We start from the raw sequence: 23,753 nt of genomic DNA, 5'->3' as shown, positions 1-23,753 counted from the left end.
AAGCAGCTGTGTTCTGAGGTTTTTAGGAAGTCTTCAAAGGCAGCGCCACATATAATGTGTTGCAATTATGTGCTTCTGGTAGCATGCTAAGATCTATTAGGGCGCTTGAAGAGAAACTAAAGGTTCCTGTTTCAGTGGCTGGTGAAGTCATGGCATGCTGCTACCTAGCTGCATGGCATGCTAGGTACAGTGGTACCTCAGGTTAAGAACTTAATTCGTTCCGAAGGTCCGTTCTTAACCTGAAACTGTTCTTAACCTGAAGCACCACTTTAGCTAATGGGGCCTTGTGCTGCTAGAGCATGATTTCTGTTCTCATCCTGAAGCAGAGTTCTTAACCCAAGGTACTATTTCTGGGTTAGCGGAGTCTGTAACCTGAAGCGTCTGTAACCCGAGGTACCACTGTACTTCACCAGTGGTGAAAGGTAGGCATGAAGTCTCAGCATATTGTTGTGGAGTGGTAATAGCCACTGTAAGCTTCTGCTTTTTAATTTGAAGTGTGTGGGGACCACCACTCTGCCCCCCACCCCCAGGGTAAAGTACTCTCTGCATTCTTGGAGGTACTTTTCTTGATATAACATCATTTGACATCAGTTTATTTTAAGGGATTGTGGTGGCGAATGGGTACGATTAAAGCAGGTCTGGTTAGCACAAAGCAAGCAGTACATGCAAGATCTCTCCACAATACAACTGCAGTTCATAAATGGTGCTGTGTGATGACAAGCATCATCCACACATAAACACATCAGAGGGCTGTGTAGTAATGCACGGCTGTGAATCTACTCTAAGTAACAATCTAATCCTAGGCAGTGTTGACTGGACAATCCTGCAGTGTACAGAATATGGTGGCTGGTAGTCAGCAGAATATATGGAAATCCTGTAAGTCTAAGGTTAGAATGTAACAGAAGAAAACAAGGCTATTTTTGCCTTGTGTGAGTGTGTATGTTGGGCCATTTTGTTTTTTCCAGGGCCAGGCTGCCAATATGTACAACAAATGGTAGACTTGTTTTGCATCCTGGTTCTGCAGGAGGTGCTGCATGATGCTTTGAGGAGATTTCAGAACCAATTGTGGCATGCTATCTGTACTTTGGGCTGGTTTCTGTGCAAGGAAATCGGACGCTTAGGATTAGTTGACACACTTGCCTAAAATTTCCTGAACATGACGGAGCAATTTCTTTACAAGTCAGGTGTAAGTGTGTATATCACACAATGCATATATAACAAGGAAAACAGAGGTGGGGGTCTATTATTTTTATAGAGGTTTTGTATGCAAAGTGCATTATAATTATCTCTACATAACAACTCTTTGAGATAGCTGTTTGTTCTAGACCACCCCGCAGTCTTCAGTGACTTGACCAGGACTTTGAAGTTTGGACACCCACTGTCATGTTGTGTGCTCAAATGACAAAAATGCAGATGACTACTGTTGGTAAAGCATCAGTATCTGCTATCAGTTCTGAAATCAAAACTCTGGCTGATATGTGATTATTTGCTTGGCTTACAAATCCCTAACAGATGACCAACATGCATCCTGTTCTCAGTGGTTTCCTGAGTAGAAACTTCAAATTTAGTTCTTTGTAAAAAGGGTGGGCTGGCTCTCTGAGCATGTGACGGTCAGAGTTGGAATGAAACTTATTGCTCCATGAACTGGATGATGAAATCGGCAGCCAGCCTTCTTCTGCTCTTCTCCCCTGCAAGGAGAGGAAGAAGGAGGGCAGCTGCGTCAGCAGTTGTGCTTAGCTGAGTGCAGTGAGAGTAAAGTTCAGCAGAATTGTTTGTGAGGACAGAATGCAGCTGTGAAAAATGTGCTCAGAGCCTACATACCTTGACCTTGGATCCTTTGAGGAGTAGAAGTAGCCAGTGCCATGGGAGTCATACCTCATGAGAACATCAGGTGATAAGTTGTTCCAGTTTTCTAGTCTTTTGCCATTGGTCATGTATTATCTTTCCACCTAGTTTCCTGTTGACATTGGTTTTAGCAAAAGCAGTTATTGCTTTGGGCTTGTTTGGATGTTATCCCTTTGAGGTATAAACTTCCTTGAAGATGCGGTTGTAACAGGTGTCTCCATTGCTTTTCAGACAGAAAAAAAGGCCTTTCCCCAGTCTCAAATCAGCTTTCTGCTATCCTGTCTGAGGTCTCATACATACTTCCGCTTGTTCTGTGCCTAGAAAGAACAGGTCTGAGTGGTTTTGCCTTTGCCCTGCCACTTTCCCCCAGATAGCCTACTCTTTAGAGCTAAACTGGAGCCAACGTCAATCCAGAGAGACCCAATAGACCTTTTTCTCCGATTCAGTGGTTTTCCCAGGTGAAGGCAGTGAAGCAAGTGGGAGCTATATCTCCTTGAAAAATAAGGATACAAATCACATGATATGCTAGTTGTACCATGTTTGGTCCTTCCTGAAAGTGTGGCCTAGAACCTCAGCATAGACTAGTGGTTTGGGTTAACCACTTGAATCATAGAATTGTAGAGTTGGAAGCGACCCTTGAGCTCCATGTATGTGCAGCACAAAGCTAATTGGACCACCATACACAGTTACCTGGAGGTAAGCACCATTAAACTTCAGGACTGTAATGCCTTAATACCCCTTCTCTCATCTGCAAGGGATATGTAAGTTGCATCAAGGTTTCATATTTCCAGGAGCAAGCCCCTCTGCTCAATACATTAATGTGATACTTCCTATAACACTTACGGCATACAGTGGTTCCTCGGGTTACAGACGCTTCAGGTTACAGAACCCAGAAATAGTACCTCTGGTTAAGAACTTTGCTTCAGGATGAGAACAGAAATTGTGGCAGCGACAGCAGGAGGCCCCATTAGCTAAAGTGGTACCTCAGGTTAAGAACAGACCTCCAGAACTAATTAAGTTCTTAACCTGAGATACCGCTGTATTATGGAGCACTTCTGTGTAAGCCTGAAAACTGATTTCTGTTGGTGGACATGACTGCTTTTGACAAAATGTTCTCAGTTCTTAATAGTATGGTGGAACAACTGATGTGGCGAAGCTATTTCTGCTGACACTGGACATGAGACACAGGAAAGGAATCCCAGCAGCACATCGGTGTGCAGTTTTTGAATTGTGCACTTTTATTTTAATTCCATGCCGTTTAGCTTAGTTTTATTTAAAAGACTTTTAACCCACCTTTCAAGGTGCAGTGGCCTCATGAGGTGGTGTGCAAGACTCTAAAACACCTTAAAATAGAATAGCTACAATTTCAACATTCACGAAGAGTCGGACACGACTAAACGACTAAACAACAACAAAGATGAGAGAGCGAGAGAGCGCGCACACACACACACTGGCAGCATTTGCCGCCTCATATGCAGCACAATTCAGTCCAACATAGAAAATAATTAAAATGCATTTATAGTTCTTCTTTTTTTAAGCAACAAAGCCCTATGGCCTCTGCATTTCTCCAGGGAGGGAGTTCCAAAGCTGTGCAGCCACCACTCAGAGAGCCTCATTATCACTAATAGTAGCTCTCTCTGGCGTGGACTCGTTATATTAAACAAAATCATTACAGCTGTACGGCAAGTGTGGCTAACCTGTGGCTTTCCAGAGGTTGCTAGACTCCAGTGCTCATAATCCCTGACCATTGGCCATACTGTCTGAGGCTGGTGGGAGTTGGAGTCCAGCAACTTCTGGAGGGCCTCAGATGGTTGCTGGAATAGCAGTGGATTGGAGGAAGAATTGGCCTATTGTGAAAATTGGGATTTAATGTTTACATTAGCTGCTTCAAGCTGTGGAGAGGCAGGTAAAATGGGTTAAATGAATTCTAGGAAGTTGGGACCGACATATAGCTGTGTGTAAGGTGTCTGCCAAGGCAACATGGCTTAGCTTGAAGGTTTGAGAACTACTCCCATAGTGGAGTACCCAGTCAGAATACTGCCGAAAGGCTTCTCCGGCAGATTGCGTGGCATCTCCTTTCCGCTTTGAAGGAGATCGTTTTTAGGCAGCACTGTATTATTTCTCCCTGCCTGCTGTAGGTTCTGCTGCTCAAGCAGAGGAATGTGTTGAGTTCAAGCTCTTGTATACACAGCAATGGAGTTGGGTATTCCTTAGAGGTTCTGTGGCAAGGGAGAAGACCAAGCAGAGGAAGATGATGTCGCATGAGAACGTTGCGTGTGAGGAGGCAGAGATAAAAAGAGCAGATGTCGCCAGAGCCCATGTCTATCTCTGATTTCCATAACTCTGTAAATAGAGCAGAGAATACTGTTAAAGGCTGGGGAAAGGAATATTGTGTGCGTTCAATGACTGATTCCCGCCAGTTGCGCAATAGGGCTTCTCCTCCCCCTGCACACACCCCAAAATTGACTTTAGGGGAGTTGGGAGAAGCCCTGGTCCAGCTCACAGGGGGAGGAGAGGTGGAATCATTCCATCTGGCAAGCAGAAATGCTTGCTTGGCTGGGGGGGGGGATTACCTTAACACAATGTTGAATTCCTCCCACTGAGTAGTACAGAATTCAAACTGAGCTGTGACTATGAACTAGAGTTCCTGGGCCTTCCCCCCCCCTTTGGTTTTTTGCATATTTATGACCCATAAGGAGCCCATCACCACACCTTTCACCAAGTCCTGTGAAGCACTACATCCCCAAATGAATCCAAGCCAAGGCAGCATACATAAATAAAAAGCATGGACTCAAACTCTCCCACTGCCATTTTGAGGAATTCCTCATTTTCACCAATGATAGCAGATATGATCTGTTCATATCTTTAAATTGCCTGTGGACATGTGAGTGCCTGCCAGAACATTCTGGGAGGTGTTTTCTGCTTCTTGGAATGTTACAATTCTGCAAGTAGCATTGAAATTCTTTTCCTACACCCCTAACTTTCTCCTTGTTCAGTCCATTGTGTTGCCAGTGGGAATGGTTATGTTCCTGAGGCAGCTCCCTTTGAGTCCATCCTAATTACTGGCAACATATACTAAAAGCACTGTTTTCTGACATCTCCTTTCAGTCATTTTTCTTCTTCCATTCCGTTGACTCTTCCAGATCCAAATGTTATTAACTATTATTTGCTAATTATCCCAAAGTGTGCTGACAATATTCTTCACTTCAGATGCTAAAATATAAGAAACAGTAATTTTAAAACCCACCAGCCACAACCCTAAGTATGCTTACTGAAATAGGGCTGGGGAAAATGTGGGGAGAAGCATTGTTTAAGTATTTAGAAGTACCTGTCTAGACTAGGTCTATGCGGTTCCCCCCACAAAGGCAGAAACATTACTTCACCTGCAAATGGAGGTTAAGGTTTAAACAACGAACTTTCAGGAACTCCCATTTTGTGAGTTGCCTTGCTAGATACTTTACAGAGCAAACAGGGGGAAAGTGCTCGCTTCCCCCTTGCTGTTTGCGCTTGGTGTGACCCAAACATGCAATTTAATCTAAGCAGCAAGCATAGCTGCTGAGTTTGTGCATCAATAAAAGTAAACTCTGTAATTTCCCTCAGAGGACTGCTTAATAAATAGTTAGAAAAAATGATTTATGAGAAACATGAAGGCTACAATACAATGCTTGTTGAAGGGCTTGCCACTGCTTTTCTTCACAGGGGTGTAGGAAGGGGGGCGGTGGGGGCAGATGCCCCGGGTGCCCTCACAGAGGGGGGTGACATTCGGCGCACCACCTGCCTGCGACTCCCAAGCCTACCCCGAGCCACCGGGGGAAGGGGGGGAGCTATGCCGCTTTGCCAGCGGCATTCCCCTCTTCTCCCTTCACTTTGACAGTTTGGGGAAGGCTTGGAAGTCGTGGGTGGGCCGCACGCCGAATGTCCACCATGGGTGGCTCACTCCGCCCCCGGCTGCAGGGCGCGCATGCCGTTCCGGGCACCCAAGCGGCTATCTCGCGCCTGGGAGTGCACCCTCCACACCACACACCCCTCAGGAGCACACCCGCCCTGAGCAGCGCGGACATATGCTCCGCCACTGTTTCTTCATTACCCCATTTTTAAAAAGTCAAATAACCTAGTATATATGTCCTGGATGCCAATGTAAGGAGTGGAACAGCCCTATGAATGCATGCTTTTCAAAAGCCTTATTGCCTTCAATTCATATTCTGTTGTCCAGCCTGTTGAAGTTCCTTCTTCCAGCATTGTGCATGAATCCTAAATATGACTGCTGCTGAATTCTCCTTTGATTCCCATGTGTTCCTAGCCAGTGGCAAGGCTGTGTAGTCTGCGCCATGGAGACTAACTTATATAAGTGAAATATACAGTTTTGATATAGATAAGCTTCTCTTAAAATCAGGTCTGATGACTTACAATTTCTCAGACTCTTCTTTTTCCTTCCCTACATTTAGCTCAGGGGTGGGGAAATTTCTGACTTTGTGGGCTAGATCTTTCTCCCCATTGGTCAACTTCAACATGTGGGCAGGACCACTCATATGTCAATCATCTGATGTCCCAATGATGTGAGTTATCTTGTCTACCTGTCAAAGGTAGCCTGCTGGGGTGGCAGGAGTTAGCAACCAAGCAGGTTTGAACTCCTTGTTTCAGCTGATGTGCAGGGAATCCTACCTGCCCCACACCTGGCATCACTTATGCTGTCAGGCATGGGGCAGGTGGACATGGTTTGGGGAAAACAGCCTCACAGGCCAGATTTAGCCCACAAGCTGGAGGTTCATCAAACATTTAGCTGATGCCAAAGAAGTGAAACCCTCTTTTTGCTCCGAAATTAGTTGATGTCTTTGTTTGTGCAGTTTTCTAAAAGAAAACCACTTTTCTAAAAGTGGTATAAACATTTTTAAATTAAATAAAATAGATATTGCAATTGCATGCTTGTCTTCGCAGAATTCTTCTTCTAAGATAGAACTGTCCAAATAATGTGGTGTGTGTGCTGGAACTGTTATGGCTGTTGGGGAGGTTTGAAAGAAATCTGGTGAAGAATAAGAAATAAGGGATTGGTGAGCTATAAAGATATGGGATAAAAATGAGATAAAAATTCATTTTTGTAAATTCTAATAATTTAATAGACTGTCTTGTTTAGGACAACTCATTGTTCTATTTTGCTAATTATCCTGTGGAGTTGTGATACACTTGGGTGTAGTTGCACTTTGTTTTTTTAAGGCTTATTGTCCCCCAAACCATAACATTATTTGATCTGATCAGTTTGATCAAGTGATTGCTGGATATTATAGTTACTGTTGCAGTTTGCTCACTAATTGTGGACCATGGTAGATTATGATCACTGTGTGGAAGCCTGCCCAAAAGTATTCTGGGTTAAAAAAAAAAATCTTGCCTTGTGCTGTGATAACACTGAATGAACGAGGAAGGTAGCGGATATGTATTGCTAGGTTTGTTTATGCTTTGTGGCCTTAAAGGCATCTGTCCATTCATGATGGTGCTTTTTAGGGCTCCTGAACATGAGAGTATTTAGTAATGCTTTCCCTTCAACCTGCAGATTCAGTACAATAATACTGAAGTATAGTTTAACCTGAATTCAGTATCCACAATACTTTGCTCTGAGATAAGCCTTCACTGTCTTCCTCTATTAATTTTGTTGTGACCTTACAGACTGCTGCTTTTAGGGAATCATTGATCCCAGCCTGAAGAAGCATATATTTATTCTGAATGAGCTCTGCTGAATTAATTGGCAATTACTTCCTGGAAAGTATGTTTAAGATAGCAAGTGAAATATCAAAGTAGTATGAAAATGGATCAGTTCTCCTCACCACACAAATTGGCAGAGTTAGGTTTGAATAAGGGCACTTACCGTATTTTTCGCCCTATAGGACGCACTTTTTCCCCTCCAAAAATGAAGGGGAAATGTGTGCGCATCCTATGGGGCGAATACAGGCTTCAGGAAGCTCTGTGCAACCCTCCGGAGCCCGGCGCAAAGCCGCGCCGGCCTCCGGAGGGTCGCACAGAGCTGCTTGCCCTCCCGGGCTCTGTGCAGCTCTGCGCAACCCTCCGGAGCCCGGAGCCAAGCCGCACCGGGCTCCGGAGGGTTGTGCAGAGCTGCTTGCATTCTGAAGCCTCGGGCGCGCTGAAGAGCGCGCCCGGGCTTCGCACAGCTGTCCGCAAGCCTGGGGAGACCGGTGCGGTTCCCTAGGCTTGCAGATAGCAGGCTGTTCTGGGGGCTGGGGTCGGGGGAAGCTCGGGCTTCCCCCGCGCCAGCCCCGTGCCTGGGGGAAATAATTTTTTTTCTTTATTCCCCCCCCAAAAAAACTAGGTGTGTCCTATAGGGCGGTGCGTCCTTTAGGGCGGTGCGTCCTATAGGGCGGTGCGTCCTATAGGGCGGTGCGTCCTATGGGGTGAAAAATACGGTAATGTGCTTGTGTTCCCATCCTTATTGTTAAGTCTTAACATTGCATAGCACAAGGGTAGCCAACATGGTGCCCTTGTGGAATACAAAGTCCATCAGCTGCAGCCAGAATGGCTAGTGTCAGAGATGAGAGGAGTTGTAATCCAAACTACATCTTGAGAGTCACAGGCTCCCCATTTCTGAGATAAGCCAGTGTCATTGTCCCCCTTATGGCTGATGAGGAACTGAGGTTGAGAGAGCATGGCTGCCACGTAGTGGGTCCATGGTAGAGGTAAGATTTGAACCAGGGTCTTCCTTATTCACAGCTCACAGATTAATTCTAACTATGTCTACTGAGAAGTAAGTCCTATTTAGTTAAATGGGGCTTACTCTCAGGTTAATAGGGTTGAGATTGCAGACTCAGCCTCTTAGGCACTGTGCTGTATTGGCATTTAGTCATGTTCTTTAATCGCTTGAAATTTTGAAAACCTATATTTTACTCGCTTCATCTCCGCTCTTCAGAATCACTCCATTTGTTCACTGAAAGCTGAAAGTCCCCTCCATATGTTTTATAAGTTTGTCATGACGGAAGGTCATAAAAATGGCACTTCTTTAGAGCTAACCATTAAGGAAGGGGAGGCTTTTTTAGAATGTGTGCGGTTTTTGTCTAACAGATGACAGTGCTTTATTTTTTTTAATAATATTTTTATTAGACAGTGCTTTATTTTTAAAAAGGGCCTCTTTTTGCAATTAACAGAAGGTGTTTGTTCAGCATGTGGTGTGTCATAAATCAAGTAAGACCTTTGGTCATCAATCACTGTTTTGTATTTATTTAAGGTAATTATATCCTACACTTCATAATATTTACCCCAGGCTGGTTTACAAACACCAGCGGGATTGGCAGCTTATATGATGGAAGGTGCTGAAATTTGTAAATATTTTCCTTCAGTCAGTGCACGTTAATCACTAATGGGCCTTCCTTCTGACTATATCCTTGAACTATATCCATCAAAGGGAAAACTTTGTACCCCTGAGGAAATAAGTAGCTGAATAGTCTTTTGCAGCTTCTCTTAGTGCCCTAACCTTTGTCTCACAAACAAACCTACACACACACACACACACACAGAGAGAGAGAGAGAGAGAGAGAGAGAGAGAGAGAGAGAGACTGTATAGGAAGTACCTCCTGATGAACTGTAGCCCAAGTATCTGTTTGCAGTGCTAGGACTGAGCTACACTGAGCAACTGCAACCTATCCCTTCCCCAACCTGGTGACCCCAACCTTTTGGACTACAACTTCCTTCAGCCCCAGACAGAACATGCTGGAGCAGATTGTTAGTTGTCGTCCATGACTTAGGGAGCAAACCAGGCAGGGCAAGGCTGCCTTAGAACAACACAGCTTATATTTGTGCCCCTGTAATGTTGCTAATTTTTACACCAAACTGTACCTGCTTGCTTTCACCACTGGGAGATGTTTGTTCTTAAAATTAATCCAGGACAAACAGTCCAAATTCTGCTTGGAATGATGCAGAAATGTAAAAAGTTAAACTTGAAGTATATTTTGAACTTATGCAGTACAGTGGTACCTCAGGTTACATACACTTCAGGTTACAGACTCCGCTAACCCAGAAATAGTACCTCGGGTTAAGAACTTTGCTTCAGGATGAGAACAGAAATCGTGATTCGGCGGCAGCAGGAGGCCCCATTAGCTAAAGTGGTGCTTCAGGTTAAGAACAGTTTCAGGTTAAAAACGGACCTCCGGAACGAATTAAGTACTTAACCCAAGGTACCACTGTATAACTAGTCTGAAAAGTTATGTATGCAATGGGTTTTATTTATATGAAGTTCTTTCTTCTTTTTTTGGTATTTAAAAAATACTTTGTATGACTTGCATACACACCAAAAAAAAAGATCAATTTCTGTTCTAATGCTTATTGCCTATTGAATTTTTATTGTTGTGACCTGCCCTCAGGTCATTTGATGATGAAGGCAGGATTTCAGCAATATGAATAATTTTTTTTTTTTAGAAGACTCATAGTGGAACAAATTCCCTTCCTGATATTCAACTTAGGCCGCAAGCTAAACCTACTTACCTGGGAATAAGATCCACTTAATTTAATCAGACTTACTTCTGACTGAATAGACATGGTTAAGACTGTTCTCTAAGTCTTACTTGAGGTAGCCCCACTGAAGTCAATGGATTTAATTTCACTGAGTCTGCTTTGGGTATGATTAATCTGGATATCACCCATTTTTTTTATTTTTAACAGGGGCCCCCAGTTGCAAAGTGCCTTCCTACCAGCCTTTGTTTAATTACTGCCCCACCCCAAATGCCCCCCCTCTCTGCCATCCACCCGTTCCATGTTTGCTGCTCTGACTGTTTGCTGTCATCCCACACCCCCTCAAGATGCATTGGACTGAAGGACAGAGGGGTTTTGTAGAGCATGCTGTGAGGGTGTAATGCAATTAAACAAGGATGCTAGCCATCTGTCCTGGTTTTCATCAGGCTGAGGAATGAATCATGTGTTCCTGTAGAGGCAGAGTTGGGGCACACTCATCTTTGGACCTCCATGCCTAGACAAGAAGAAGTGCTGTTGTCTGCATGTGGGATGTTACATGCATATTACCTTTTAATTTAGAGGGAGGTGAATTGGAAGCAAAAAATGCATGACAAGAAGGTACGACCAGTGCTTTTTTTCTAGGAGGACGCAGGGGTCCGCATACCCCTAAACATTTTGTGAATCTAAGTTTGGCCTCATTGAGGGGCAGTATTTCAATATGAGTAGGGAAATGAGAGCACCCCTAAACATTTTTTTTAGGGGGGGAAACACTGGGTACAACACAGAGACTTTCTGAGTGCACAGTCAAATAAATTTGCTGCTGAAGAAGGAAAGGGAACGGTGCAAGTGTAAGCAATTTCTGATTGCCTGGAAGTGATGGAGTGCATCACAGGGAAGCCTGGAATGTGGGGGATATCTGCGGGGGACACACACGTCTCTGACGTCTCTGTGCATGCAGATCAGACTGTCTCCGTGTGTGAGAGCAGGACGCCCCCGCCCTTCTGCAAGCAGCAATCCGTTAATACCTCTTGCGGTGTGTGTGTGTTCAGGACCAGATGTGAGATTAGATGCACTCCTTGTGAATGCAGATGGCTCAGTCACCTTTCCACTAACATAACCTCTGACCTCCATTTTGTGAGACTGAAGAGCACTTAACTGTAGTGGCTTTAGTTACTGAGCCAAGTAGCAGCACCTTGGAGGGACTGTCTGTGCTACTTAGAGAACCAAAGTCCGCTTTTTGCTGCCTGAACCACGAGACTTTTCTCTCTGAGGAAGCTGTAGAAAGGAGATGTTGTGCTTGCTTATCCTCTGGTGTGTAACATTTCCTGCTAAACTGTCCATAAATGGTCTTTGGAGTAATAGTCTCCATTGCAAGGAAGTCTTTTTGCTGTCTCTTATTGTTTCTAAATTATTGTACATTGTGTCTTTAATAGTGTTAGCTATCTCGGAAGTGTTTTTTTTTATTGATGGGCGGAAGCTATATAAATGTAGTCAATAAACAGCAGTGATACTGGCTGTGGGAAGCCGTAAGCCATGAGAGCATTTCATTTTAATTCTATTTATCTAATTGAAAGCATTTCTAAACTGCTGAATGTTTTAAGATCTCTTCACAAAACATCATATAAAAACAGAAATTTGGTAATAACAGGGTCCGGTGAAACCTAGACAAAAATATGTCTTTACAAGACATCTGAAACAACTGATGGATGATGTGTCATGTATGGAAGACGGAAGGACATTCCGGAGGCAATGCTTTGTTTGTTTTTGGTTCACTGTCCTGCAATATTCTGTAGGGTGTGATTTTGTGAGTAAAATTCCTTCAGATGATCTTACAGCACATGATATGGGGGGAAGCAGTCTTTCAGGTAACCTGGTCTTTAAGTCATTCAGGGCTTTGTATCTTAGCAACAAGACCTTGAACATGACCTGATAGCTAATTGGCAGCCAATGAAGCTGCCTCAGAACAGGTATATTATGTGTATCTCCAGGTGTCCCACTCAACAGCCTGGGGCAGCGTTATGTGGAGGGAGCCCCACATAAAGCATATTACAGTCGATGAGTTGTGAGGAACTCATGACATTGTGGCCACAGGAAATGGCATAGTTGGTGCACCAAAATCAGTTGACAATAGGTGCTCACTGAAGTTGCTTGGGCCTACAGTGACAAAGGTGGTTCTAGAGTCGCCCCCCCCCCCAAACAACAACAACAACAGTGTGCCTATTTCGTCAGAGGGAGTGCAACTCTGTCCAGATCTGATAAAACTCCCCAGTCCTGTATCTGGGAACAAATTGTTTCATCTTCCCTCGACATTTCTCATGATGATTTGCTTGAGTCTTTGCCTGAATTTTTCTTTTACTAAGGAAGCGAATTTGGGTGGCAGCTCTCATTTGATTTTTTTACTGTTGAATCTTGTTTTAGCAGGTGCAGAGGGTAGCTTGAGGGGGGTGCAAGTGAAAGATGGAAATCGTCTAATTCTAGGTCACTGGCTCCAATCCAGCTTCAGATTCAGAACTGAAATTGCTTGCATCCAATAAATTACAGCTGGGAACTGTTTCCTCCCCTTCTTCACTCGCAGTGTCCTTTTCTGGAGGGCTTGGACCTTCTGCTCAAGCGGCTTCACACACAATGCTTTTTCTGTTTAGAGTCAAGAAAAAATGTGTACACAATCATATATTAAAAGCCTGTCCCTGGCTGTTTTGTCACAAATACATGTGTTTGGAAGCTATGCTATTAACTTGAAAATTAATTCATGGAGAAAGCTCATCTGCATTCTCTGTCCAGCTCAATTTGACCTGTGGAAGATATAGAAAGGAAAAACTGAGAATTGAAAGCTGGAAGAAGCATTTTTCTTTTGAACTGATATTTCTCTGACTGCATAGCAGTAGCGTATTCCATTGCTCCATACCAGCCTTCCTCAAGCTGTCTTCCTTCCAGATGTTTTGTACTATATCTTCCCTACTGACTATGCTGGGAGCTGTGATCCAAAATATCTGGAGGGACAGAAGGTTGGAGAAGGTTCCTCAGTACCCTTGGGCAACTTTTGGGCAAACATAAATTTTTTGCTCGCTTCTGCTTGTTTCTCTATTGCTCCTGTCCATGTTTGGGTCACACAGAATAGATGTTGTTGGGCAGCAAGACAATGTGTTCTATTGATTTCTCCTTGCTCTTCTAACCGCAGATAACTGAAGTGGCTCACAAAGTGTTAAAACAACAGTAATTAAATCTGAAATAAAAGTTTTTGTTTTTGTTTGTATTGCGTAGTTTGAGTTCTCATTTTGTATTTTTATGTTGCTAACTGCCCCGTAATCTTCGGGTGAAGGGTGGTAAGCACATTTAATAAATAGTAATGATGATGCTAATCAACTCAGGCATTCTAGACTTTTATTGAAGGGCAATATGGACATACCTGTAATTCATTATTGAGTCTTTACTCCGGCTCTACCTGTCAGACCTATGTTATATGTTATGGCTTGTTGAGGCTGGATCCCATGCTACTCCAGAATGCTTGAATAGCAGGGAGGGTGGGAGGTGTGTGGCTCACATGGGAAGCTTCCGTATTAACTAGCCCCAAAGCTAGGCAACCAACCATTTTGCATCATTAACAATAAGAATTTGCTCATAGTTAGAGTAGATGTATGGAAGGTAAAGGTAAAGTGACCCCGACTGTTAGGTCCAGTCGTGGACGACTCTGGGGTTGCAGTGCTCATCTCGCTTTACTGGCCAAGGGAGCCGGCACACGGCTTCCATGTCATGTGACCAGCATGACTAAGCCGCTTCTGGCGAACCAGAGCAGCGCATGGAAACACCGTTAGCCTTCCCGCCAGAGCGGTACCTATTTAGCTACTTGCACTTTCATGTGCTTTCAAACTGCTAGGTTGGCAGGAGCAGGGACTGAGCAACAGGAGCTCACCCTGTTGCAGGGATTTGAACTGCCGACCTTCTGATCGGCAAGCCCTAGGCTCTGTGGTTTAACCAACAGCGCCACCCGCGTCCCTCTTAGATGTATGGTATACAGCTTCTTTTAGACAGCAATTTTTATTATATGGTCACAGACCCAATATTTCATTAAGAAGCTGTGTCTGACCTGTACCTTGTATTTTCTTCCAACTTTGGATCAACACACGTTCTACAAGAAGCCTTTATTTCCTTCTCATGGCTCACATGGTCTACGACAACAGTCCTCGCAGCCATCCAATTCAACCATCTGTAATAATTTATTAGAATCTTAAAAGCCATTGTGTGCTTCACAACTGACAGCCTCTAAGGTTACTGAATCTGTCACTCGATCTTCCAGTCTTTTTAAGGATTTTTGTTTTCATTTTCTCCTCATGATCTTGGGAGTAGCTGGAACATTGAGATAAGATGACTGCTCTTCCTCGGTTTTGTAAATACAGTAAGCCCACTATTTAAGTAAATTAACTTGTGCACATCCAGCTTTATGTGCTTGGCAATTTTTTAAAAAAATAAAAGGGGGTGGGCATCCAGGAAAGAAGACTGGCAATCCCACCCACCATTGAACCCAATGTGTTTTGACTATACACAATTTTGGCTTTAGGTGCTATCCCCAGAACCTAACTCCCATGTAAGTTGCAGGTTTAGTGTACTGTATATATTTACCTCAAAAACAAAGCATGTAAATCTCTCTCCCACACCTGAAACAAAGATTATGCAATACCATAATCAAAGAAGCTTATATTCTGGGTATCTCTGAAAGTTGGATTCTGGAAACTCTGTGATAACTTTGTGCTTGCTACCCAAATCAATGGTACCCAATCTTTTCTCCTCCCTTTAGCTTTTATTCTCTGCACTCTGTTCTCTTGCCTCTCCATCTGAGACCTGTGATGCACAACCAACATCAGTGCTATGTCCTGCCCTTGAAAGGCCTTGGCCTTGACTGTGCAGCATGACTTCTAGTCAGTCAGCTTTACTGTATGCAGTTTGTTGACCTTAGGGCCTGGTTATCCTTTTGTCACCTTTCCACCCAAGGCAGAACGAGTCCCTAAGAGGGTGTAGTTTGTAGAGGGTGTAGTTTGTTTGGTTTTTGTTGCTCAGCAAGTAATGACGAATGATGTGCTATTTTTAAGAGCAGGCGTTGGAAGCCTGGAGTCAATACTGAAGAGGTGCATAGTTAAATAAAGGCAGACATTTCATTTCAGGAAGAGCAAAGCAGACTAAGGAGCAGAGGGAGGGGGACCCAGCTTTGGGGGAGAGGCTAAAGACCCTTGGTTCCCTTTCTGCTTAATCTGCACAAAGGAAAAATATCTCCAACTCTTCACTAGTTTGGAAAAGGCTACCAGCATTAGGTATGGTCTGGCTCCATACCTTTTCTTGGGCCCTTTCTTGTAATGGAGTAGAACCACCCTCTTCTTCCACATCCTGGTATTTCCCTTGCAGTTTCTGTGGGTAGGAAAAATGGACACAAAGCACAGAACATACAGTAGAAGCAGCCGTCTGTAGCCTTTGACCAGGTGGAGATCCTGCTCTTGCTATTACTGTAGATCTACCTTCCCTAGATTTCTGACAGTTGGTGATGGTGGTGGCAAGCCTGGACTTCATGAGCCTAGGATACAGGAGGCAAATCCTTCTGCATTTGCACCATTTTTTAAAGTGATCAAGTGGTTTGTGGTGGTTGGTTTCCATCCCAAGGTTTGACGTGGTCTCACTTTTCATGTGTTTCAGTGGCTCACAGGGATTTATACAGTCGTACCTTGGCTCCCAGACGCCTTGGGAGTTGAACATTCCGGCTCCTGAATGATTGAAAACCGGAAGTGAGTGTTCCGGTTTTTGAACGTTCTTTTGGAAGCCGAACGTCCGGTGCGGCTTCCGTGGTTTCTGATTGGCTGCAGGAAGCTCCTGCAGCCAATTGGAAGCTGTGCCTTGGAAGTCGAACGTTTTGGAACGAACTTCCGGAATGGATTCCGTTTGGCTTCCAAAGTACATGTATTAGGGTTGCCATACTTTATTTAGTTTATTATCTATTTTTAGGGAAACAACACTACCAACATGAGTTGCCATACATGCAGATTTCCCTGGACATTTAAGCAATTTCTGCAAGGACACAATTTTCGACGGCTGAATCCACATATAGCAACCCTAATTTATATTATTGATAGTGTGTGAGGATTTTTTCTTCTTAATGTTCTGTTTATTAGTCTGAGATATTTTTTTTTACATACTGGTATCTGGAGTAATCTTTGTAACTTAAAGACAATGCAGAATGAATTTTGCCAATTAAAAAGAGAAAAGATGCAACTCCAGCCTATAATATTAAGATGTTTCCTTTACCACCAAGCTGGACTAAGGAGGTTGGACGTGGTGTAAAATATGGTTGTGTGGTTCTTCTCCTTTAATTCTTGCCATCTTGTCCCTTTACAGAAACAGGACCAGGATGATGCCGATGATGACCTGGAAATCGCTATTGACAACACAGCTTTCATGGATGAATTCTTTGCAGAGGTAAGGAGAGTCCAGGAGAGAGAAGATGTAGACCTGAAGTTAAAACTAAGTCCAAGAATCAGGGCACATGGATAGGCTGGGTTTTCATGAGGTTTGATTTATTTGTTTCCCTTGTGACAAGTACTCACTTTCTCAGGAAGCGGGTACAGGCAGAAGCTAGAATATGCTTTGCGTGCAGAATGGTGTTCTAAAAGTGCCAAGTGAAGTTTTCCCCTTATCATTATTTGACTTTCCTCTCTCATATTCAGCAGTGCTTAGCCGTGCTGTCTCCTCTGGAGCCTTAACAGTTTGCATTTCCTCCATGTGGAGTAGTAGTCAAGTGACATACAATTACATAGATAGGAAAGTACCATACATTGACAGCATCCAAAGCTGTGACGGCTGCAGCTGTTCCTAAATATGATTGTATGACCTGGGGAGGGGGACAGTTAAAGTGAGGTATGCGTAAATGAGCTTGGTGCTGACTCTGCAGGGATTAGGATCTTGATTTCCCCACACCTACCCTCCCAGCTGTGTCAGTGTAGTGGTAAGATTCCTCTTCATTTTGTTTCCATAACTTTGCAGATTGAAGAAACCCGGCAGAATATTGACAAAATTTCTGAAAATGTAGAAGAGGCAAAAAAGCTGTATAGCATCATCCTGTCAGCCCCAATCCCTGAACCAAGTGAGTAAGACACAAACCCCCTTGAGAGAAATTTTTGGCAATGATTCTTATGGACTTTCCCCTACTCTGAGAACACAGAACCAAGCCTGCTAAACCTTTCTTGTCTCCCTGTCTCTTGATATACTGTGTAAGAGAGTGAGGGGCTAAAACTTGGAAGTAAACAGCCTGAAGAGTCTTCCTCTGCTCTCCTCTCAGGTTTCAGAAGGCTGTGGACAAAGTTCCCTCTTGTGCAGGCCCTCCTCCAGTTTAATTTCCCACAATACCCCAAAGTGATACTATGATAGGGGCATTGTGAGAAATTAAATGGCCACCTCCCACTGATGCCACCAGGTAAATGCTGGGAGCCAAATTGTTGGTGGGCCCTGCGGTCCCAGCAGCTCTCAAGTGCCAACCTTGTCTCTTTCCTCTGCTCTCTTGTGACTTCAAAACTGAATTCTTTCCAAGAGGATACTTGCTGCTGTTCTCATGCTGCTCAGCACTGATGTCTATTCTTGTGTTCTGCAGAGACTAAGGATGACCTGGAGCAGCTCACAGCAGATATCAAGAAAATGGCTAACAGTGTCCGAAACAAACTTAAGAGTAAGTAACATGTCCCACAGGCAGACTGGCCTTGGAAGTTCTAATTTATATTGCTCAGCTCTCATTTAGGGAATGCCTAAAGCAGGGCTGGGCAACCGAATCTGGCTCCCCAGGTCACCTTCTACTCATCAGCTGTTCAGTACAGAGCAGATGAGAGGAGAAAGGGCTTTGTTGTGCAAAGTGCGCAGTTGCAACTCTGATCTCTGCAAAGACATCAAGCAGAAGAGAAAATGTCTCAGAAGAGACGTAGACTTACGTTCCTTGAAAATATGCAAGAAGTCAGTCAAGAATTCTGCAACTGCGTGCATGCAGTTTTTGGAATGCAATTGCCTTTTGAAGTTTGAGGTCTTGAATTGCTGTAAGTTAGGGGCTTCAACCTAGCTGTGTTTTGATGTCATTTGCATTCTTCCGTGGGGATTAATCACTTTTTTTTGCTTTTTGAACAGTTAGGACAGAGAAATGTATTGTAGAGCGTTTTAGGTTTTTTTATAACCTTTGTTTAAAAAGAATCAGAGGAGAAAATAGAAGTTTAAGTAGAATGGGAGTCTGAGAGAGAGAGAGACATTTTGTGTGGGTCTGGCCTTGCCCACTTTGGAGTTTGCTCCACCCACTACTGGGAAAAGATTCCCATCCAGCATAAAGTGTAAGCAATATACAGTGGTACCTCGGGTTAAGAACTTAATTCATTCCGGTGGTCCATTCTTAACCTGAAACTGTTCTTAACCTGAGGTACTACTTTCGCTAATAGGGCCTCCCGCTGCCACCGCATGATTTCTGTTCTCATCCTGAAGCAAAGTTCTTAACCTGAGGTACTATTTCTGTGTTAGCGGAGTGTCAGGGAACTGACATCAGAGCGAGAGGCGAAGGGGAGGCTCCCAGATTCTGCAGGCGAAGGACCCAGCACCAGGGGGAGAAGCAGCTCGGTAGAGGAGGAAGGAAATCAGCGCAACACCAGGGATAAAGGGGGGCAAATGGGGGAAGCGGAGGGAGAGCTCCGGGATTCTTCTCTGGACATCAGTGAGGAGAGCACAGGTCCTCCACTACCCACGCCCTCCCTGCGCAGAAGACTACCGCGCAGTGAGAGGAGGAGGCGACTGGGAGTCAGACAGCTTCTATGCTGGAAAAGGTTTAAGAAACGCCCACACACAGACAGATTCTGCTAGCGACTGAGGCAGCCACGCTGAGATGGGCTGTGCAGTCAGAACGGTTTAACCAAGGCAATTAAGCCTAGAACGGCGGCAGTTTACGCACGAGTAACTCAAACCCATTACACGGAGTCTGTAACCTGAAGCGTCTATGACCCGAGGTACCACTGTACTAGCATCTCTCTCTTCTGTAGCTGCAGGCTGAACACCCTGGCCCAGTCTTCTTGTTGCCCCCCTCTGCGTGTTCTTCTCTCATCACCAAAGTAATTAAATTATGCAGACTCTTAAGAAAAGGACTTGTTCCTACAAACTATGGCAATATGCTAGTACACACACTAATGTAGAAGGAGGGAGGGAGAATGGTCAGAGGCACCAGCTTCTCCAGTGGACAGGGGGCGGGGTGACATGATGTTGTACAACATCCTCTGAAAATGCCTCAGCCCCTAGTAGTTGGCACCTATGAGAGTAGTATAGGCTTTTGCGTAGGCAAAGGGACACCAGACTTCTTCACTGTGCAGGATAGAACCAGAGCATCTTTCCATCAACTCCTTTCCCTGCATTCACAGGTATGGAGAGGAATATTGAACAGGATGAGGTTCGATCCTCAGCTGACCTGCGGATACGGAAGTCCCAGGTAAGCAGAGCTCTGTGGCAATTCTATACCGTTGGATGCCTTTGCCCGCTGTTAGCCAGTGGTCAGAAAGGAAGGGAGAAAAACTTTCCTGAAAGCAACAAGAGGCTAACTGCTGCAGGATGTGTGGAAAGTGGGGAATAATCTGGAACTCAAATCCTCTTGGGAGCCACATTCTCAGGCCTGCATCTCAATCCCAGTTGTGTGGGAACTAGCTGTGGTTCTTCCCAAGCCCAATTTAAAGTACTGGTTCTACCCAGTAAAGCCTTACACAACTCAGGGCCCTAATATCTCACGCACCACCTTTTCCCGTGCAAACTTACCTGGACCCTAAGATCCTCATCCAAGGCCCTTCTCTCCATTTCCCCCCAAGAGACATTTTCATATATTTGGTGCCAGGCAAAGGTGTTTTTATTCTACCAGGCAGTTGGACTCTAATAATATTGTGCTTGGGGATATTTTGTTTCTTTCTGTGTTTATCCAGGAGCAAGTGAGGCTACTTTTGTATTTCAGGGAGGATTTTTTTTATTAACATTATTAGCTGTTGTTACTGCTTCTAAATGATGTATTTATGAGCCATGAGATATTGTTGTAAGTCATTTCAGCACTGTTTTTTGTAATGAAGCAATGACTAAATAATGATGAGAGTTTTTTTCACATGCTCAGAGGGACTGCTTGCTTTTCATGGTGGAACAAAACTGGTTCCAAGTTGAACCCTCTAGCTCAAATTAGGCCCTGATAGCTAGCTTTAAAAAAGGAGAGAGTGAGAAAGAAGCTGGTGGTTTCTGATCCATAGCTTGGAAGGGTGAGGAATGAACTCTGCATCTTTTGCAGTTTGTTTCACACAAGCTGCTTAACTTTAATTTTTAAATATTTAAAATGATTTTGCTTATGCAAATGATTTTCAGTTTCTTAAAGATAACACTTAAACACACACACATTTGAAAACTTCAGGGTATTAAGTCTCTTTTTAATGCAGACTCAAAGACTTATGGGTTTTCAAAAAAACCAAAAATCTTTCAGTTTCCAGCTTCCAAAAAATAACGCCAGTAGATAATTGGCAGATCAACCAGGGTCCCTTGAGTTATCACTTCTTCCTGTCTCCAGCATTCAGTCCTTTCCCGAAAATTTGTCGATGTGATGACGAAGTACAACGAAGCACAGGTCGACTTCCGGGAACGGAGCAAAGGAAGGATTCAGCGACAGCTTGAGATCAGTATGTATGCTTTATGTCTTGGCCTTTACCTTTGGGCAGAGCATGGTCCTGAATGCTAGAGCTGGGTTCTTCTGCCTAGAAGCATTTGCACCCCTTCCTGCCCTGGTAGTATTTGTAGCTCCCAAGGAAGTGTTTGTTCCTGTTGCAGTACCTGAAGCTCTTATTCTCGCCCTGTTTCTTTCCCTGGGATGCAGCCGGGAAGAATACAACAGACGAGGAGCTGGAGGAAATGTTAGAGAGCGGGAATCCATCAATATTCACATCTGGGGTGAGTGTGTGTGAAGGTGACTGCTAGGCTGCTTAAGGTTGAGAAGGGGAGAAGAATGCAAAAGAATTTCTGTGGATTGTAGGAGCACCAAGTCTTGTTGGCTGGAGTTGCAAGATGGCTGAGTTTGGGCATGTTGTGAAATGAAAGAGTATGTCCAGTGAGAAGAGCTGGGATAGATTGAAGGGGGGCATATGAAAACCGCAGTGCAGAACTTTTGGAAGCAATGTTCTGCAGAGCATGGTCACTATGGTACATTTGCAAATGACAAATCTTGGGCCTTTCCTAGATTATGGATTCCCAGATCTCAAAGCAAGCATTGAGTGAGATTGAGGGACGGCATAAGGACATTTTGCGACTTGAAAGCAGCATCAAGGAGCTTCACGACATGTTTGTGGACATTGCCATGCTAGTGGAAAATCAGGTAACTGAGCTATGGGGCAGGGGGTGGAGAGAGAAATGGATCACCAAATGGAGACCTTGATAAAAAGCAAAGGTGGCAATGAAAAGCAGAGAGCCCAGAGCTGGTTATCTGTTTAACCATGGGAAATGAGGTTGACAACCTGTAAAGGCAGCTTCCTGAGGGGCATCAAGTTGCCCAATGAGTAAAAGGAAAATTGGACTAGATGGACCTTTGGTCTGATCCAACAGCATGCGGCTCTTGTCCATATAGTCAGAGTGCAGATGTTTGTGGCATGGGAAATAAGAGAAAATGGGGGTTGAGCAGAGAAATGGGGTTGCAGAGGGGATGCTAGAGGGAAGAGAAATAAGTTAACAGGGAGCATTTGCAAAAATGCTTTCCAACCAGTTAATGTAACAGCGCTTCTGACTTAACAAGCATGCGCCCCAGCATAATTTGCAGCACTTGTCTAGGGGCTGACAGAGTAATGTCTGCATGTGGCTGACTGAACCTAAATAATGGTAGGCTAGGGTAGCCTGATGAAGTCCATTATTAAGGTAATTTGGATACTAGAGTTGAGAGTAACTTCATTTACTAATAGATTCCTGTCTGACTAGTCTGGAGCGTGGCTTGCTACCCTGTTACATTCCTGGGGATAGAGCTCTGTCTCCTGGACTAAAGAGGCTGTGTCACCATCTTCTCAACTAGTCACTATTCCACTATGCTATCCAAAAACTAAAGAAGGTGTTTTCACAACTGTGCTTATTAACACCTATCAGTTATGAGGCAGAAATAGTCTGCTTAGAGATTAGCATGGAAGCCTGAATACTACTAAGGCCCCATTTCTTGTTTTCTGCTCACAATGCAATGCGGAGGAAATGACGGTCAGGTCAAACTATGGTGAGTGTTTTGTTTTCAGAATTTAAAAAGTGTTTGGGTGGGAGGAGGGAGGCAATATGGGGAAGTTGATGGTCGATGGAAACCATATCCCTGGAAGAGTCATTCATTCAGAGGGAGGGTAACAGCTGTGAGGTGAACTCCTGGCTTGCATGAGGAGAAGGCAAGCATTCAAGAGAGGAGAGGAATTACATGGCAGGAAATCCTTGTTGCGGGGAGAAAATAAGCTGAAGGTTTCGTAGAATTAGGTGGGGGAAACTGAGGGCATTAGCCATGGCAATAGGCATTTTGCAGCATGATAACATCATTTCTCTTTGCTTTTCTACCCCCTTCCCTTAAACTTTCCCACAGGGAGAAATTGTAGATAACATAGAACTCAACCTGAGGCACACCTTAGATCACGTAGAGAAAGCTCGCGAGGAGACCAAAAAGGCCCTGAAATATAAGAGTAAGGCACGCAAGGTGAGCCTCTCCCGTGGACTACAAGCTCTGTGCTGCCGGACACCTTGCTGGCTGACACTTTCTGTTTCTGCCTCTCTGTTTCGCTTTCGGCTTTCCTCTTCCTCTGCAAGGGAGGCATGATTGACCGCATAGAGAACAACATGGACCAATCAGTAGGCTTTGTGGAACGGGCTGTGGCTGACACCAAAAAGGCCGTAAAGTATCAGAGCGAAGCGCGAAGGGTGAGGAAGAAGTGAATGTAGTCCACCCCTCCCTTCCCTCCTCGTAGACCAAGTATGGGGAGCCCTTTTAATTCAGGGGGTATGCCACTCATGCCAAAGTCAAAGGTTTCTACACACCCACACCCACCCACCCCTCTCCACCTCCCACCCAGGCATGCGAGATGAATTATTGCTGTCTAAGGACTCTTTCCAGCCAGATGACAAAAGCACTCAGAAGGGCCTGGAGGAGAGGGCGTGGCCTGGGGAGAAAGGGTGAGGCCAGGGAAGGGGCATGGCCTGCTGGAGAGAATCCCAAGGGCCACATAGAGTCTTTGAGGGGGTCTGAGGTTCCCACCCTTGTTTTTAGATTATTGTCCATACGCCCTTTGAGTTCTACTGCTGAACTCATATCCTGCAACCGGAGCACCTCTTGCCCTTCTCTTCCTCATGTACCAAAACCCCTGTTCAGTCCATTTCCCCACCCCCTATCCTGTCTACTTGCAGTTTCTCCACCTTCCCTGCAGCCTGTTCAAAAATTCATCCCGCTC

The 23,753-nt window shown here is 44.5% G+C and overlaps 1 protein-coding gene across 5 annotated transcripts in view; it reads left to right on the top strand.

Moving 5' to 3' along the window:
* STX3 (syntaxin 3) overlaps window positions 1–23,753 on the top strand; it is a 41,592-nt gene that overhangs the window by 9,649 nt on the left and 8,190 nt on the right. For 2 of the 5 annotated variants that reach the window (XM_082221208.1, XM_082221210.1), the window contains exons 2-9: window positions 16,666–16,746; window positions 17,311–17,410; window positions 17,915–17,989; window positions 19,701–19,768; window positions 20,873–20,981; window positions 21,176–21,249; window positions 21,536–21,670; window positions 22,895–23,005. In XM_082221208.1, the coding sequence (XP_082077334.1) occupies window positions 16,666–16,746; window positions 17,311–17,410; window positions 17,915–17,989; window positions 19,701–19,768; window positions 20,873–20,981; window positions 21,176–21,249; window positions 21,536–21,670; window positions 22,895–23,005 (753 nt within the window). Of the gene's footprint in view, window positions 1–12,017; window positions 12,156–16,665; window positions 16,747–17,310; window positions 17,411–17,914; window positions 17,990–19,700; window positions 19,769–20,872; window positions 20,982–21,175; window positions 21,250–21,535; window positions 21,671–22,894; window positions 23,006–23,115; window positions 23,227–23,753 lie in introns of those variants that run through there. The other 3 variants (XM_082221211.1, XM_082221207.1, XM_082221209.1) reach the window with 3 other exon arrangements.

Source organism: Podarcis vaucheri (assembly GCF_965113315.1).
Source record: "Podarcis vaucheri genome assembly, chromosome: 1".
Lineage (NCBI taxonomy): Eukaryota > Metazoa > Chordata > Lepidosauria > Squamata > Lacertidae > Podarcis > Podarcis vaucheri.
Note: the sequence above shows the minus strand (reverse complement) of the source record. Positions and strands in the feature narration are given on the sequence as shown.